Raw genomic sequence first — 15,317 nt, forward strand, 5'->3', positions numbered from 1 at the left:
CATAATCGGGGGATAAAACTTTTGCTAGCCCTGCTGGGCAGTGAGACTTTGGTCACCCTTCCCGGGAAACCGAGTTCGAACCGCTATTAACTTTTTTTTGTTATGTGTCTTTAGAGAAACTAAAAATATTGTTTGCTTTAACGGTGAAGGAAAACGTGAGAAAAGCTGTTTACGTAAGAGTTGTACTCTGTATGTTGAGCGTGACTTTCTTTAAGTTTCTAAAGGACATGTGAAGTCAAGCAATCCGCAAGCTTCATTTCTTATTTTAAAAGAACCTTTGTATGTATGATGTAGGGGGACGGTAGCGGGTTGATGATGATAATAAAAAAGGTTATTGGCCTTGAGTGATGAACAGACCAACAAGATATAAATAAATATACTACGAGAATTACGTAAACTAGCTGCTCTTCCCAGTGGTAGTAAAGCTTTCTGGTCACTCGCGAAGTCGGTCGAGGCAAACTTTTGTCGTTCTTCGCTGCCGCCCTTGCAGAAACCTGACGGGTCATTGGCAGTGTCTGCAGCAGAAAAAGCAAATCTCCTTGCATCTCTGTTTGCGGAAAACTCGCGTCTGGATGCTGGAAGTACCCCCCCACCGCGCCTTCTACCGTGCGACTCAGTCATGTCTGAGATCCATATACACCAGCACGAGGTCTTAAAAGCACTTCGCAACCTTGACGTGAGTAAAGCCAGTGGCCCAGATGGTATATCTGCAGTTGTCCTGCGGAACTGTGCTCCTGAGTTGTCTCCTGTGCTGACACGCTTGTTTCGACTCTCTCTAAATTCTGCTCAAGTCCCAAAATCTTGGAAGATTGCGAATGTGCAGCCAGTACCCAAGAAAGGTAGTCGTGCGGACCCGGCCAATTACAGACCTATTGCCATCACGTCCATACTCTGTAAAACTATGGAACGTGTACTCAATAACAAGCTCCTCTCATACCTAGAAGGAAACGATCTTATATCAGACCGACAGTATGGTTTCCGTAAGAACCGGTCTACTGGTGATCTTCTAGTGTATGCCACTCATACATGGGGCGAAGCCATTGAGAAACACGGTGAGGCACTTGCTGTCTCTCTGGATATCTCCAAGGCTTTTGATCGGGTCTGGCACGGCGGCCTTCTCAGTAAGCTTTCTGCTTACGGAATACCTGCTGGCCTTTGCAGCTGGATATCTGATTTTTTGAGGGAACGGTCTTTTCGAGTGGTTGTCGATGGCCACTCTTCTAACCTCATGGCTGTCAATGCCGGTGTTCCTCAGGGATCTGTCCTCTCCGCTACTCTCTTTCTGCTACACATCAACGATCTTTTGAATCCCAATCTTTTTGGGTACGCTGATGACAGCACCGTTACGGAGAGGTACTTGTCCAGCCCTAGGGCCAGTGCTAATGATATCCTTGAGCATAGAGAGTCCTTGGTGGAGCGTATTAACTTGACTCTAAAAGAGGTGTCTGATTGGGGTGACGCCAATTTGGTTAAGTTCAATGCTGCCAAGACGCAGTCGTGTTTATTTTCCGCAAAAAAGAGCCCTTTCACCTTGGCTCCCACTTTCCGGGGTGTATCCGTACCAATTAGCGACCATATTGAGCTCTTGGGTGTCAACATCTCATCCAATCTCAATTTTGGCAAATGCATCGAGTCCAAAGCCAAAGTGGCAGCTAAAAAACTTGGTATCCTCAATAAGGTTAGGCGGTACTTCACGCCAGGTCAACGCCTCGCACTGTACCAGGCTCAAGTGCGAACCTGCATGGAGTACTGTAGTCACCTGTGGGGTGGCTCTGCCAAGTACCAACTTGAAGCTTTGGATTCGGTGGATCGTCGCGCCAGGAGAATTATAGGCGACAATTCGTTAACGCAGGCGAAACTACATAGTCTCCAGCACCGACGCAATGTTGCCTGTTTATCGGTTTTTTACCGGATATACTTCGGTGAGTGTGCTCAGGAACTTCACAATCTTGTTCCCCCTTCCCCGTTTTACCACAGAACAGCGAGACACCGAGAGCGGTGGCATCCTTATGTGGTTGATATCCCATCAACACGCACGAAACGTTTTTTATCCACGTTTCTGATACGTGCCGCTAAGATGTGGAACGCCCTCCCGGTAACTGTGTTTCCTGCCACGTATAATTTAGGTACCTTCAAGGCTAGAGTGAATAGGCTTTTTCTAGGCAAGCGTGCTCCAACCTAGACCTCATCATTGCTTTCTAACGGGCATGATTGTCGTCAAACGCTGGCCTATCGTTAATAAAAAAAAAAAAAAAAAAAAAAAGAATACACACATCGTCAGCTTGTCCCAAAGTAAGCGTAGCTTGTGTTATGGGTTCTAAGATGACTGATGAATATTTTTAAGAATAATAAACATATTCATAAATACAGATAAACACCCAGACATTGACAAGCATTCATGTTCATTACACAAACAATATCCAGTTGTGGGAATCGAACCCACGGCCTTGGACTCAAAAAGCAGGGTCGCTACTCACTGGGGCAATTGGCCGTCGTCTCTCAGCTGTATATTATAAAAATTTTCATCAGTCATCTTAGGACCCATAACTACTTAGGGCTAGAATGCGATGTGTCTATTGTTGTATTAAATGTTTTATATTACTTTAAAAAAAACAATCAGATATTGAAAATTTACGTTCATCACACAAACATTTTCCAGAAAGTAGGGTCGCTGCCCACTGCACCAACCGGCCTTCAATAAAAATAATGTAATAAGGGTTCCGTTTTTCCAACACTAGGTTTGGAATTCTTAAATAACTTTCCTACGATGCTGTGTGAAGGAGGCAAAATGAAATACCTATTGGTATTTATAGAATTAGAGTAAGGATTTAGTTCATAACACATTAAACAATTTTTAATCTCTTTTATTCGTCTTAAAGCTATACCAATGAGCAACTACAGGTATCTTACCACTATTATAGGAACAAACATTTAAAAAATATGTATATTTATCTATAGGTACAAATATAGCATTTGGGTAGGCTTGGATAGTGTCGCGATACAAAAATTGCGTGCCATCGTTGCATTATGGGTTCTTAATGGATTACGTAGTTTAAACAAATGCAAACATGTAGTACCTATATTTGCATTTGTTTAAACTACATAATCATACTTTAACCAGTGATTGCGATAACGATCTGATCTTTTCTTTGAGTCTTTTTATTCTAATTGCATTTGCGTATCACACGATCTTTTAAAACTTGTATACCATAATTTCAAGAATAGAAAATAAAAGTATTAAAATATTCTAAAAAAAACTTATTTCATTATTAATTTGTTATTTGCTTTACTTCAGTACTAAGGAATACTACTTTAGCGTGTGCATGGATACGCACTTGATCAATTTTTATAGCAAAGGTACGAAATATGTAATATTGTTATATTAGGTACGTAACCTCAAAAAAGTTTTAACCAAAATAACTTTTTGCTAGAAATTGTGTGTACCATACACACAATTCCTATTGTTCAATTTTTATTTTGTTTTTTTTTATTTTTATCGTAAATAAGTGTTACCATTACTATTGCGTAATTAGGCACAGTTACCCTAAAAATTTATAAAAATCTGTATTAAAAAAAATCTTTGATGTCATTCGATTAGTTTCAGTCTTCATAATATTATAATACACTTCGTCGTTAATAGACCTATACCGCCTAACTGACATTGATAGTCCTTGTAAGTACAATTTTGCAAATTTCCCAGGACTACAGAACTAACTAAAGAAAGTAATATCATTTAGTATATAAACAGGCTGGAGCTTAGGACATTTTTGTTCGTTCTCAAACTAAGGTGTAACCTTACATACGTAATTTTCGACATTTATGTTTTCTTAACTAAGGTGTCTATCTCCAATTTCATACGTAATTTACGCGGTACTGTTTCAAATGGTTCTAGATCGTACTAATTTTACTATTTAATGCGGTGAGGGAATATCAACGACGTAATTTCAGTGTAGGGCAGCATTTTTCTAAAGCGGTGCGAGGTTTGTCGTTGAAATATTTTGGGTGCGATATTTGGTCTGACACATGCCGTTGTCGATACGAAATGTGTTATAACTCGGATTTCGGTCCTCATAGACTTTTATCTTTCTCTCTCTCTACATTGTTCCTCACTATGTTCCTCATTGCTGAGGGTCGTGACCCATTCCACTTACAACCTTTCGGACGATTTTGTGCCACTTGACTCGGCTTTTAGCAACGTGTATAGCAATATGTACTTTGGTGTCGAGAGCAGTGCGGATTGGATCCGACCAACGAATCGGGCTACGTCCTCGAGGTCTCTCACCTTCTTTGCCAGTGACCACTACCTTTTCAAGATTGTCTCCATCTCTTCTGGCAATGTGACCGAAGTACTCGAGAATCCTCTGAAGACAGATGGTTGATAGCCTTCTTGTTATTTCTCTCTCTCTATGTAAGCTGTCTCAATATCGATGCGTTGGTCCTGTGTGCCGTCCATAGACTTTTATTTACATCCGAAATCAGCTAAATGTGGTCTCTTAAAAAAAATCCATACCGTTATCAAACTTTTATGTTCGAAATTATATACTTAGTTCTCAGGTCAATACTTGATGTAGTGAGGAAAAGCACTTTCTTGGCTGGAAGTAGTTTAGCTTTATCCGGATTTACCTACTTTGTCTTTACTCCAGTATAACAGTTTTACATCTCTTCACTTCCTCGCACAGTTTTAGCTAATAGCCGATTCTTATTGTTTAGATTATCTACTTAAGTAAGAATATTATTACAATTAAAATTATTGTCATACCAAACACATTATGTCGTTAATAGTCCCATACGCCGTAACTAACACAATTCAATAACGCGTAAGTACACCTGCTGATATTACTAAAAACTGATTAGAGTTTTACTTTTGACATCTCCACCATACAAGTATTATACAGCCAAGTCGAATGTCTGTCATATTAAATTAACAGTTAAAAACCAGGGCTTGGTCTGTTACTGGCAAAAAAATCGATAAATATATTTATTTCCTAAGCGTAGACCATAAGATATTTAGTTCATCTATTGTACTAACTATCGACTGTTATATTTGACGCGTCAAAATGAGCGCCGAACTGTATTTTTCGTTAATTCCATTACAAGTCAGCCCTTGACTGCAATCTCACCTGGTGGTAAGTGTTGATGCAGTCTAAGATGGTAGCGGGCAACAGGTTAGTCAGCTACTTTTACTAATTACATCCTTAAGGGAAACTCCTAGCATATCCTCCCCATAGCTCGATGAACGACTATAAATTATTATCAGTAGGTATATAAATGTTGGGACCATTAACGACAATATTTGTGTATGTATTTTATCTCACAAATAATCTTTTTACGGAAAACTGCCTTTCTGTAGCATATTGAATGCTAAAAAAGCCCACATTTCGGGGTCAGAGGTTACGAAACCGTATTTTGTGACCTCAGACCCCGTTTCTGGGGAAACCATAACAAAAAATTTAAAAGATAGAAATTAATCTTTCCACGAAGTAACAAGTTTTGATTCGAGAAATTTATTTCATATTTTCCATCACATCACATCTTTACCTTCATAGGTAATTTTTATGTCCCGTTGTATTTTATGCACAGTATTCACTTTACTAACTTTTGCTAGATTGTTTTAAAAAGTTTTCTTTCTCGTACGCCAGCACGCCGTTGTTCGTCAAATTAACGGCTTTCTGTTTTTGAAAATTCATGATGGAGGGTAAAATGAACTTTTTTAGTTTATGTGAGAATATTTGTTTTGTTATAAGATAAAATCCTAGTAATGTGGTAATGATGAAGAACCCTACTGATAACGGTGGTAGAACGTTCACCATAAAGTAGATTGTGTATCGCACATGCGTTGGGAGACCCTCTTGATTCTGGAACAAGAAAAAATTTTAACAAAAAATCGTGTGTGTACTTATGTACATGCGTTAGAAGTTATACTTCTTTGGCGTATCAAGATAAAAATCATTCCAAAAATTTGATCTTTCGCCTTACTTCTACGTTTGTAGAAAAAACAGCACTAACAATAGAAAAAATCTATGTAATACGTTGAAAGTTTTATTATAACGCTTATCTAGTTGTCTCATTATCGGACAACCAAGTTTCACTCAACATTAAAATTTGAGATTTTTATAGAATTTAATCCATAATATCCCCGGATGAGCCCGCAGACTTTGGCAATTAAAAGTGTACACTGTCAAACCTTTTTTTGAAAGATTAAAATGTTCAGGGTGTCGGTTTTTTGTGACGGTGTGCGCACATCGTAAAAATTTACTCTCATAATTTTTCCTTAACGCGCCAAAAGAAGTATAACTTTAGAAAACAGACTTCTAAAAAAATATATGTTACACCAACTTCAATATTGTCACAAACACATATTGTCATTTCGTAAGCAATGCATATTAATGCGATATTAGTAATCGCGGTTTATTTACTGTAGTTTTTTGAAGAGTTCCGTTGTCTGCATTCGAAACTTTTCATCAGTTCTATATGAAATTTGGTAGATTCAATCATATTGCCAAATTGACCTCTAATAGAAGCTGATGGAGACAATTTACCCACTGGAGATCCAAACAGGACCACTATCTTCAGTAATAAAGTAACGACCATAAAGAGAGATATGAAATTGGAATGGGACCATTTCGAAACAAATACTTTTCGAATAAATAAAAATTCGTCTATAGTTGGCGGGGTGGGGTTATGCCCGAACATACATTAAAGACTAATAAAATTCTCCTTTTTCAAGAAAGTCGATTAAAAATAAAATCATAATTTCAAGGTTGTGTTGTGTGCTGCCCAACAAAGTTACTGTCTTTATTATCAAGTTGCCATTGGATAGAAGCAGGCGTTGCTTTGCCGAAATCCATGATATAGGTATTTATTATTAAAATTAAGCTTAATTTTTTAAAGTTTAATTTTAACTTAAATCTTGTTGACTTAACAATTATTGATTGTAAAGTCAACATCTCCTGAGGATTCTCCGGATTCGGAGCGAAATGTGCGTAGAGGGTACAGTAATTACTAATTCTCATAATAACAAGTGGCCAACCAATCGTCTTCATACAAAAACACTTGGTCATCACAAATTTGATATTGAAAGGTTTCGGCCCAATTCCGCCCCGGTTCGCAACTGTCCGAAAGAGCCTGATTAATGTAGTGAAAGCTAAAGCTACTTACATATTCAATCCACCCGATTGGTATGACTGTATTGGAAAATCTTAGATAATCCGGCGAGTAGTATGCTGAGATATTGTTAATGCGCATATTGCACTGCATCCTCGCCACCGCTCGGAAAGGTATGCCGGTCATCTGGAAAATATATGTCAACTAGCTGTTGCCCGCTTCGTACGCGTTTATTATGGTTTTTTACAAATAAAAACCTAAATTATACTGCGAACATTTATAACCAAAGTCAAAGTCAAAAATATCTTTATTCAAGTAGGTCCATAGGTGGCACTTTTGATGCGTACATTAAATGAGAATTACACGAGCCTAAACCGGTTTAGTAGGTACCTCATTAGTAATTAATAATTTTCGTTCTAGTGTTCTATCCAATAGAAGGAATTATTTTACAAGCAGAATATTATTTCAGAATAAATATTTTATATGAAACCTTCTCATGTTAACCTCTAGAGTACTCATGCCAATAATTAGGTGTTTAACCCTATTATGAAATTTAAAGAACTTCAGATTACCACCAGTTTTTTTTATTTTTTTATTCTTTTTATAGTTATCTCTTGACTGCAATCTCACCAGCTGGTAAGTGATGATGCCGTCTAAGGTAGCGGGCTAACCTGTTAGGGGTATGGCAGTTATATCAAACCCATACATACCCCTTTTCGGTTACAAAATTCAGAAATATTAACTCCGGGGATCGAACTAGAGAACTCTACGTAAAAGAACTCACCACTTAAGGTTGTCTAAAACTTGAAAATGATGAATTAATTACAATTTTAACATATTCAATTACAGATATTTTTCATTGAAAAAAGGGTTAACACTAAACTAACCATAGAATTAAGAACATAACAGTAACATAACACGAACTAAGAAAATAAATTTAAAATGTCGCTCGAAAATAAAAATTCATTAATTCTGTATTGCTATAGTATTATTATCTAAGTGTACCTAATCGCAGCCATATATTGAAACCTACTAATTTGAACTAAGGTGCTATGACCACAAAATTCAACTTGCTCTTAATTTTCCAGGCCAATTTAATAACGCTCTAAAATTATTATTGTTCGAAGCAGTTTAGAAACTCACCGGTTCAACCATAACATACGAGTTATGTTTGTATCTATCCGGCTTTAGTCCTGTCACAAATGTGTCTTTCGCAGGCGAGCCGGTGTAAAAGTGAGGGTAGGACGCTACCATGGGGAAATCTGAAAAATAAATATGTACAGTTGTATGGACAGTTTTATGGTCTACGTAGAAACTATGACAAGAGAAAAAAGGTTTAGTTCTAGATACACACACACACATCCAAGTATATGCCTATTTTTATTTATTCAATTGCTTAAGTCAACTAGGTCCATATAAAAACTTAATATACCTATGATACAAAAACTAAAGAGATAAAACAACATATTATATAATACTAGATATTCCCTGCGGCTTCGCCCGCGTAAATTTCGGGACGCAGCGTACATAGTCTGCACCTATAGTCATACATGAGATTTTCGACAAACATTTTGTTATCTTTCGTAAAAAATAAATTTTTTTTAAAGTATCCTTTATTACTTCTGATACCTCTAAGAATACGTGTACAGATTCTGATTCGTGAAAGATTCATGGTGATCGGTTAAGTAGGTAGTTTTCGCGCGAAAGCGTAATAAACCAACTTACATTCACATTTATAATATTAAGGATGTGACGTCACGGTAGGGTTGCCATATGTTTTGGGTAGGTAGGTTACTTTTATTTGAAAACTGAAATATAAGTAACTAAGTAATTTCTCCGATTCTTACCATAGAAACATTTAGAAGCGTCACTAATCCCGTCTGGCAAGGTATTTTCCATGGCATAGCAATCTGTGCTGTTCTTGACCCTATCAAACACATTCTCTGATAGATTGTATCTATATAGCGGAACTCCTTCTAGTGTTATCTCCTCTGTAATGTAAAAAAATATACTTTGACGAGGCCAAGCACTGAGAGAGTGGTGTACCGAGACATCTGCAGAGTTACGAAAGTAAAACTTTCGTAACTCTGCAGATGGTTGGTTGGTTGGTGGTTGACGTTGGTTTTTACTAATTTTTAATCAAAAACGAAGAAAACTGAAGTCTGTATGAAGGTTGTTATTACATGTTAACTAGGTTAGCCTAAGCCTTTAACTACAAAGATCTAAGAAATTTTCTGCTTTAGAAGTTACAATTTTATAATAATCTGGTCTGGTCGTCATTATAGTCTAAACCCCTGGTGCTTAATAAAAATGGATCTCGATACTGCGACACTTAACTCACCTGTTTGTTCACGTGTCCATAAATTTTTAATAAAAGATAATATATCTCGTCGGCTGCTGCGCGACGGAAACAAAAATAGAGAGCTACATCATCGTGTGGCTGTTTGAGAAAGCTGGTCGGGTCCGTCAGAAACCGAGACTGTCCTGACCAAATCGAGATGTATGGTCATGCTAGACATGGTTGATGGTGACAGGGATCTTCACCCAAAGTTAGCGACGTAACCAGAGACAAATATAGGATAGTTAAAGTGGTAAAAGTTAAAGCTTATTTTTAGTTTTAAAAACGAAAGTATCCTTGCCATTATATAAAAGGGATTACCAAGTACCTATATGATCTATACCTGCCTAATATTTTTTTACTAAAAATACACCTTAGTATTACAAAGGCGGTTTATTTTTGTCAATGTTTTATTGTGTATTTCGGGTGGCCATGGTCTTTCTTCATCATCAGTTTCACTTGCCCAAATTGTGCTTTTCGAAAGCAAATGCATACAAAGCTGTTTTGCCAACTTAACTATATTTACAGCGGGGATAGCCTAGAAGACTACGGCCTCACTTTCGGGCATACAAAGTTTGATCACTCACCTCTAACTTTTCAACATTATGTGCTTTCGCCCGATTAAATATCATTCGCTTTACGGTGAAAGGAAACATCGTGAGGAAACCGGCCTCTGAGTTCTTAATGTTCTCAAAGGCGTGTGAAGTCTACCAATTCGTACTTGGCCAATGGCCAGTGTGGTGCTCATTGTGAGACGTGACCCCTGCCCCGTGGGGGGCAGAAATAGGTTGATAATGATGATGATAAAAGGGTATTTTATCATCCTTGAATGTCGGTTTAAGAGTAACTCACTATCGAAGTATAGAGGCATAAGCTTGCACACGGTTTTCCTCCAGCAATACAATACATCGTTTTTCGACAGATGCTGGTGGTACATCACGCCCTCGGTAGCTCCGAATAGGCGATCTGGACAAACCTGCAATAATTAAATAGGTGTTCTTAGCTTTATCTTTTAATCTTTTATCTATCCCCAGCTACATCCGCGTTTTTCCTTCGTTCGCTTTGTGTCAATGTTGCAGTGAGCTTAACAATTTAACATTTTAAATCAATGCAATACTGGGTCTATGTTCTACTTCTATTCAAATATAAAATTTCCGGCATATTTACCGTTTGTATTTAAAATAAATCCATAACACTCTTTCTAGTAATAACTCTGAAAGAGTATCAAAATACTTGCACCTTGCTCACTAGATTACCGCAATGTGGAGAGTTGAGTCAAATGTTCCGATAGTTATTTCAGTCAAAGTCTCGCGAAAGCTTCGACCAACATATTAAGAAGCTTTGTTGTTGGATCAAGGGTCGTATAGAGAAAGCAGCAGTCTTTGGAACAGCGTGTTGTATTCAGAAGAGTTACGTCACTCTAGAGCCCTGACCGCAGTTTTCTTGGGTTCGAATACCCAAGAAAACGGCGGTCAAGTAGAGGAATGTTTTTTTTTGCTTTTAACATCGTTGATAATTAAAAAACAAAGTTACTTAGAAATAAACGATACAAATAAAAAAAGAATAATTTATTTATGTTATCTGCACGGCTACCATGGGCAGGAGACAATTATATCTTCGGGGAAAGGATATAAATTAATCTTCTCCCACAGCTTTATCAACTCTCAGAGCACTTGCACACAAGTGGAAATAATATCCAAATAATATATGTGTATAAATAAAGGGGGGTAAACTTCTCATATTCCATGTTCAAGTGATTTAGCAGGTGGGCACGTTAATTATATTCCTTCTCAGGGGATATAATCGGGGGATATAATTTTTATCTCCCGCCCGTGCTAGCCCTGCAGAAGTTACTGTTAGGGATATATACACACTGGCAAAGCAGTGGTCTCTAGTAATAAATAATTTTGTTATATATGTATAGAACTCACATCCGGGTCATATCCAGAGATCTGTGACAAACCTCGAACTTTATCGATTTTGAAAAAATCGTGGTGTCCCCATTGCGGTCCAATTTTCACGGTTATGTCGTCAACAAAATCAGCATACACCTGTAAAAACGTTTTATTTTTGCTATCATCTTCTTTTGTCTATTTATGTCCCAACACTGGGCATAGACTCCAACTCTCTTAGGAGAGATGGTTTGGAACACGGGCCACCACATTGGCCAAGTACGGATTGGCGGTCATTCAAACAACCTATCATAAGTTAGTGACAATAACTAAGACCGGAGATCTCCGAAGCACAGGAGTGGATAGCGCCCATTTCCTAACTCTTGGCTGATACTGTCAATTTTTTAACAGAATACGATCAATATACCTACGTTCTTTATATGGTACTTACATGCGGTACCTGACCTTCTGCATTTGATAGGAATTGAGCCTTCAAACGGAGGAAATAAAAACATTAAAAACGTGTAATTCAATACGCTATAAACCTAGGTAATTTGAGAATTTCCCGTTTTGCTAAAACCCACAAATTAAAGTTAACTAACTATGTGCTTTAGTAATCACTTAGTAGAGGCCTTTGTATCGACTCAACAAATAAGCCGCTATCTATTTCGCTTTCTAAGTCGAAATAAATAAAAAAAATACAATATTACTTTCATCTTCAATATCAAGCATCGAATAGTACCTAATCTATACTTATAATAAAACTGTAACTGGAAGATTTCTGTACATTCAATATATTTTGAAAATGTTGGCCGGGGGATGCTTAATAATCTATTGGGTCCAAACAGGTTTTTATTTAATTTTTGTTTGTCTGTCTGTCCGGGCATCACGTGAAAACTAAAATAAAATATATAATAATAAACAGATTTAAATAAAATTTGGTATAGTGGTAGCTCACATTCCGGGTCAACATATACAGTGGCGTGCACTGGGTTTCTTACCAGGGTATGCATACACTAGGAAAATTACATAAAACGTCACAAATTCTCCTCCTATACGAGTTATATATCAATGTTAGGGTATGCAGTGCTTTTGTGCATGTATGGAGTGCACGCCACTGAACATATAGGATACTTTATATCCCGCTAAACCTTAAGTTTCATAACCCTATGTTGTTGTTAAAAAGTGACTGTTTAAATGGGAAAGCTATAAAATGTCTTATTGACTTGGCCAAAATATCGGCCGTGAGTTAAACTACAAACAGCTAGTAGTGTACTATTAAGGAAATAATTTTTTTACTAAGAAACACAACTAAAAAGCAAGAAATAACATTTGCACCGACTTAGCTAAGTAAAATCTACAGAATCACTGGTATTTTCCTTGCTACTATATAAAATGGAATATAAATTACCTATATTATGATCTATACCTAGTAGTTTTAAACATTTTACTTGGCACCGACAGCCGACCTAGATGTAAGAAGTATACCGTTGTATGTGTAACAGAATCGTTTTTTTTTTTCGAAATTTTTTTTTGTGCAGTTCATCCGTGGTTTCATCATCAGTTTCACTTGACCAAATGGTTCTTTTCAAAAGCAAATGTTCATGTAACTTTAATAATACTTAAATCACTATAGGTGTCTCTATAATATTTAAAGAGTTCCCTCGATTTCTCCAGGATCCCTTCAACAAATATTGACCTGACGAAAATGTGTCAAAAAAAAAAAATTTTTTTCAAATCGTTTTATAAATGACTTTAATGAGTTCTGCGGTAACAAACATAAAAAACATGCAACAAAATTCATCACCCCTCTTTTATTGTAAGTCGGTTAAAAATAACAACATTTATTCATACTCACTTACTTAAGGTCTACTTACACGACTAAGCATACCCATGTTAGTACTTGGCACTAAACCAGGGGCTAGGTGTTGCGATGTCTCCAAAATAGGATCCTTATTGTGCCAGAGGTATTCATGTATGGTTTTCTTGACAAAGAATTTGCTGCCGTGCGTGTTTACAAGGAACTTGAGTCCAGAACGCACGAAGTAGTTGGCGTTGTGTAGATATGAAGTCAAGCCCTGATAAAATAAAAATTAAAAACATTACAAAACTACGAGTAAAAACCTAAGGTTGCCTGGAGAGATTGCTATTAAGTAATAAGGCTGTCTTTTGTTATCTACTCCAATATTTGTGTTTATATTCTTACTTTATTTTCCTACTAGATGTGCCATGCGGCTTCGCCCGTAATTTTGGGAGGCAGCGTACTGCTACAAAAACGTATACTATATTATTTCTAATAAATCCAAGAATATGTATAAAAAGTTTCATGAAGATCGGTTCAGTAGTTTTCGCGTGAAAGCGTAACAAACAAACTTACATTCACATTTATAATATTAGTAGGGATAGGGATAGGGATGTAAGATATAAATGAAGTGTAATACAGAAGTCCGACCGAAATCTGCTATTAAACTTGTGCCTCAGTGCAGTGTCGATTGATGATATTATAGTCAAAAGTACTAATAAAAGAAATCAAACGGAAAAATGAATTTGATTTAAGTTAAAATACAATATTGAAAACAGTAAATTCGCATTACTATATTTTCTTAATATCTTAAAGCAGAACAATTTTTTTTTTGGCAGGACATAAAAGACTCCTTTATTATAAAGTTTATTTTTTGTATATTTGAAACCGTGGAACAGTGCGATTGTAAAACTCTTTCCGTTTAGTTATTCAGCCGACTTATTGACAAGACCTACGTAGAAGTACGCTGTCGTAGGAAGTCTTAGATTATGCGGGTGAAACTGCAAAGCACTATTTAAAAACTACAAAAATATTTTAAATACACTATACAATATTTTCTAAAATATTTTAAATTTTAGACCAATTATACAGACCTATATATTTAAGTAGGTACGTAATATCTAACGCAGTTATGGGTTCTCTGATAGTAATCTAACACAAAACAAAACATCAGCCATCAACTCATCACACAATGATGTATTAAAACAAAATTACACTTTTTCATTTGGTTTCGCCGTTCGCGGCCTTCTGTAGATTTGTCTAATGCTTCCTGTACACGTAAGATCAACTGGAGGCTAGCCATCGATTAATCTATGCATAATAATAAAGCGTGCCTGTGATTTTCAAAAAAACTGCCCGTTTTTAAGCTGATCTTACGATTATTTAACGATCGTTGGCCGTCATAAGAATAACACACGGAATTTGCATATTCTTTCTATTCTGTACTGTATCTTGTTCCATCCTTCTACTCCTGTTTATCTCAAAGAGAAATTTGTATTCACAGGGCCTCCTGAGGATGCTCGTTCTACGAGGAGGTTTATCCTGAAGGTGCCTGGTCATAAGTCCTCTTTTTTCCACAAATCCTTTACGGTTCAGGCCGTTACACTTTGGAACGCCCTGCCGTTAGAGATTCGTGAGGCGCAAACGATCGGCATTTTTAAGAAACAAGTGAAGTATCACTACTCGTCTGTATCGGCCGGGCATTGATGGGAATGATCACTGTATTCTTTTTTGTTTATTTCGTTTTCTACATATTTTTGAGGGTTCTTTTATTTTATTAATTTTTTTTTTTTTTTTTTTTTTAATAAGTATTTATAGTAGCGTATTTGTATGTTTATATGTTTGTATATATGTATGGAATATATTTTATATTTTTGTACATATCTTTAATATGTTATGTTTAGTATATACTATGTTTTATGTTTTTTTTATGTTAATTTAGTTTTAAATCCTAATATTTAATTTTGTTTGTTGTACCACCTACTTATTTCTTATAACATTTTCTTGTATGCCTTTGGTTGCCTGTAAGAGATCGCTATTTAGCGATAAGGCCGCCAAATTGTACGTTCTACCTTATTGTGCTGTTGTATTTGTATCTCTGTAAATTTTCTCTGTGGTGTACAATAAAAGTGTATTCATTCATTCATTCATTCACACGCCATTACTTTTGTTAAGCTATTTA

At 36.6% G+C, this 15,317-nt stretch overlaps 1 protein-coding gene across 1 annotated transcript in view; it reads right to left on the reverse strand.

Moving 5' to 3' along the window:
• Positions 1 to 5,329: 5,329 nt before the first annotated feature.
• The window catches only part of LOC120627945 (lysosome membrane protein 2-like), a 33,822-nt gene continuing 23,834 nt past the window's right edge, over positions 5,330 to 15,317 (reverse strand). The window contains exons 5-11 of the mRNA XM_039896073.1: positions 13,212 to 13,412; positions 11,374 to 11,493; positions 10,295 to 10,418; positions 8,952 to 9,095; positions 8,248 to 8,366; positions 7,159 to 7,290; positions 5,330 to 5,855 (exon numbers count right to left, since the gene is read on the reverse strand). Of these exons, the coding sequence (XP_039752007.1) occupies positions 5,592 to 5,855; positions 7,159 to 7,290; positions 8,248 to 8,366; positions 8,952 to 9,095; positions 10,295 to 10,418; positions 11,374 to 11,493; positions 13,212 to 13,412 (1,104 nt within the window). The 3' untranslated portion in view covers positions 5,330 to 5,591. The remainder of the gene's footprint in view (positions 5,856 to 7,158; positions 7,291 to 8,247; positions 8,367 to 8,951; positions 9,096 to 10,294; positions 10,419 to 11,373; positions 11,494 to 13,211; positions 13,413 to 15,317) is intronic.

This window comes from Pararge aegeria, chromosome 12 (genome assembly GCF_905163445.1).
Source record: "Pararge aegeria chromosome 12, ilParAegt1.1, whole genome shotgun sequence".
Lineage (NCBI taxonomy): Eukaryota > Metazoa > Arthropoda > Insecta > Lepidoptera > Nymphalidae > Pararge > Pararge aegeria.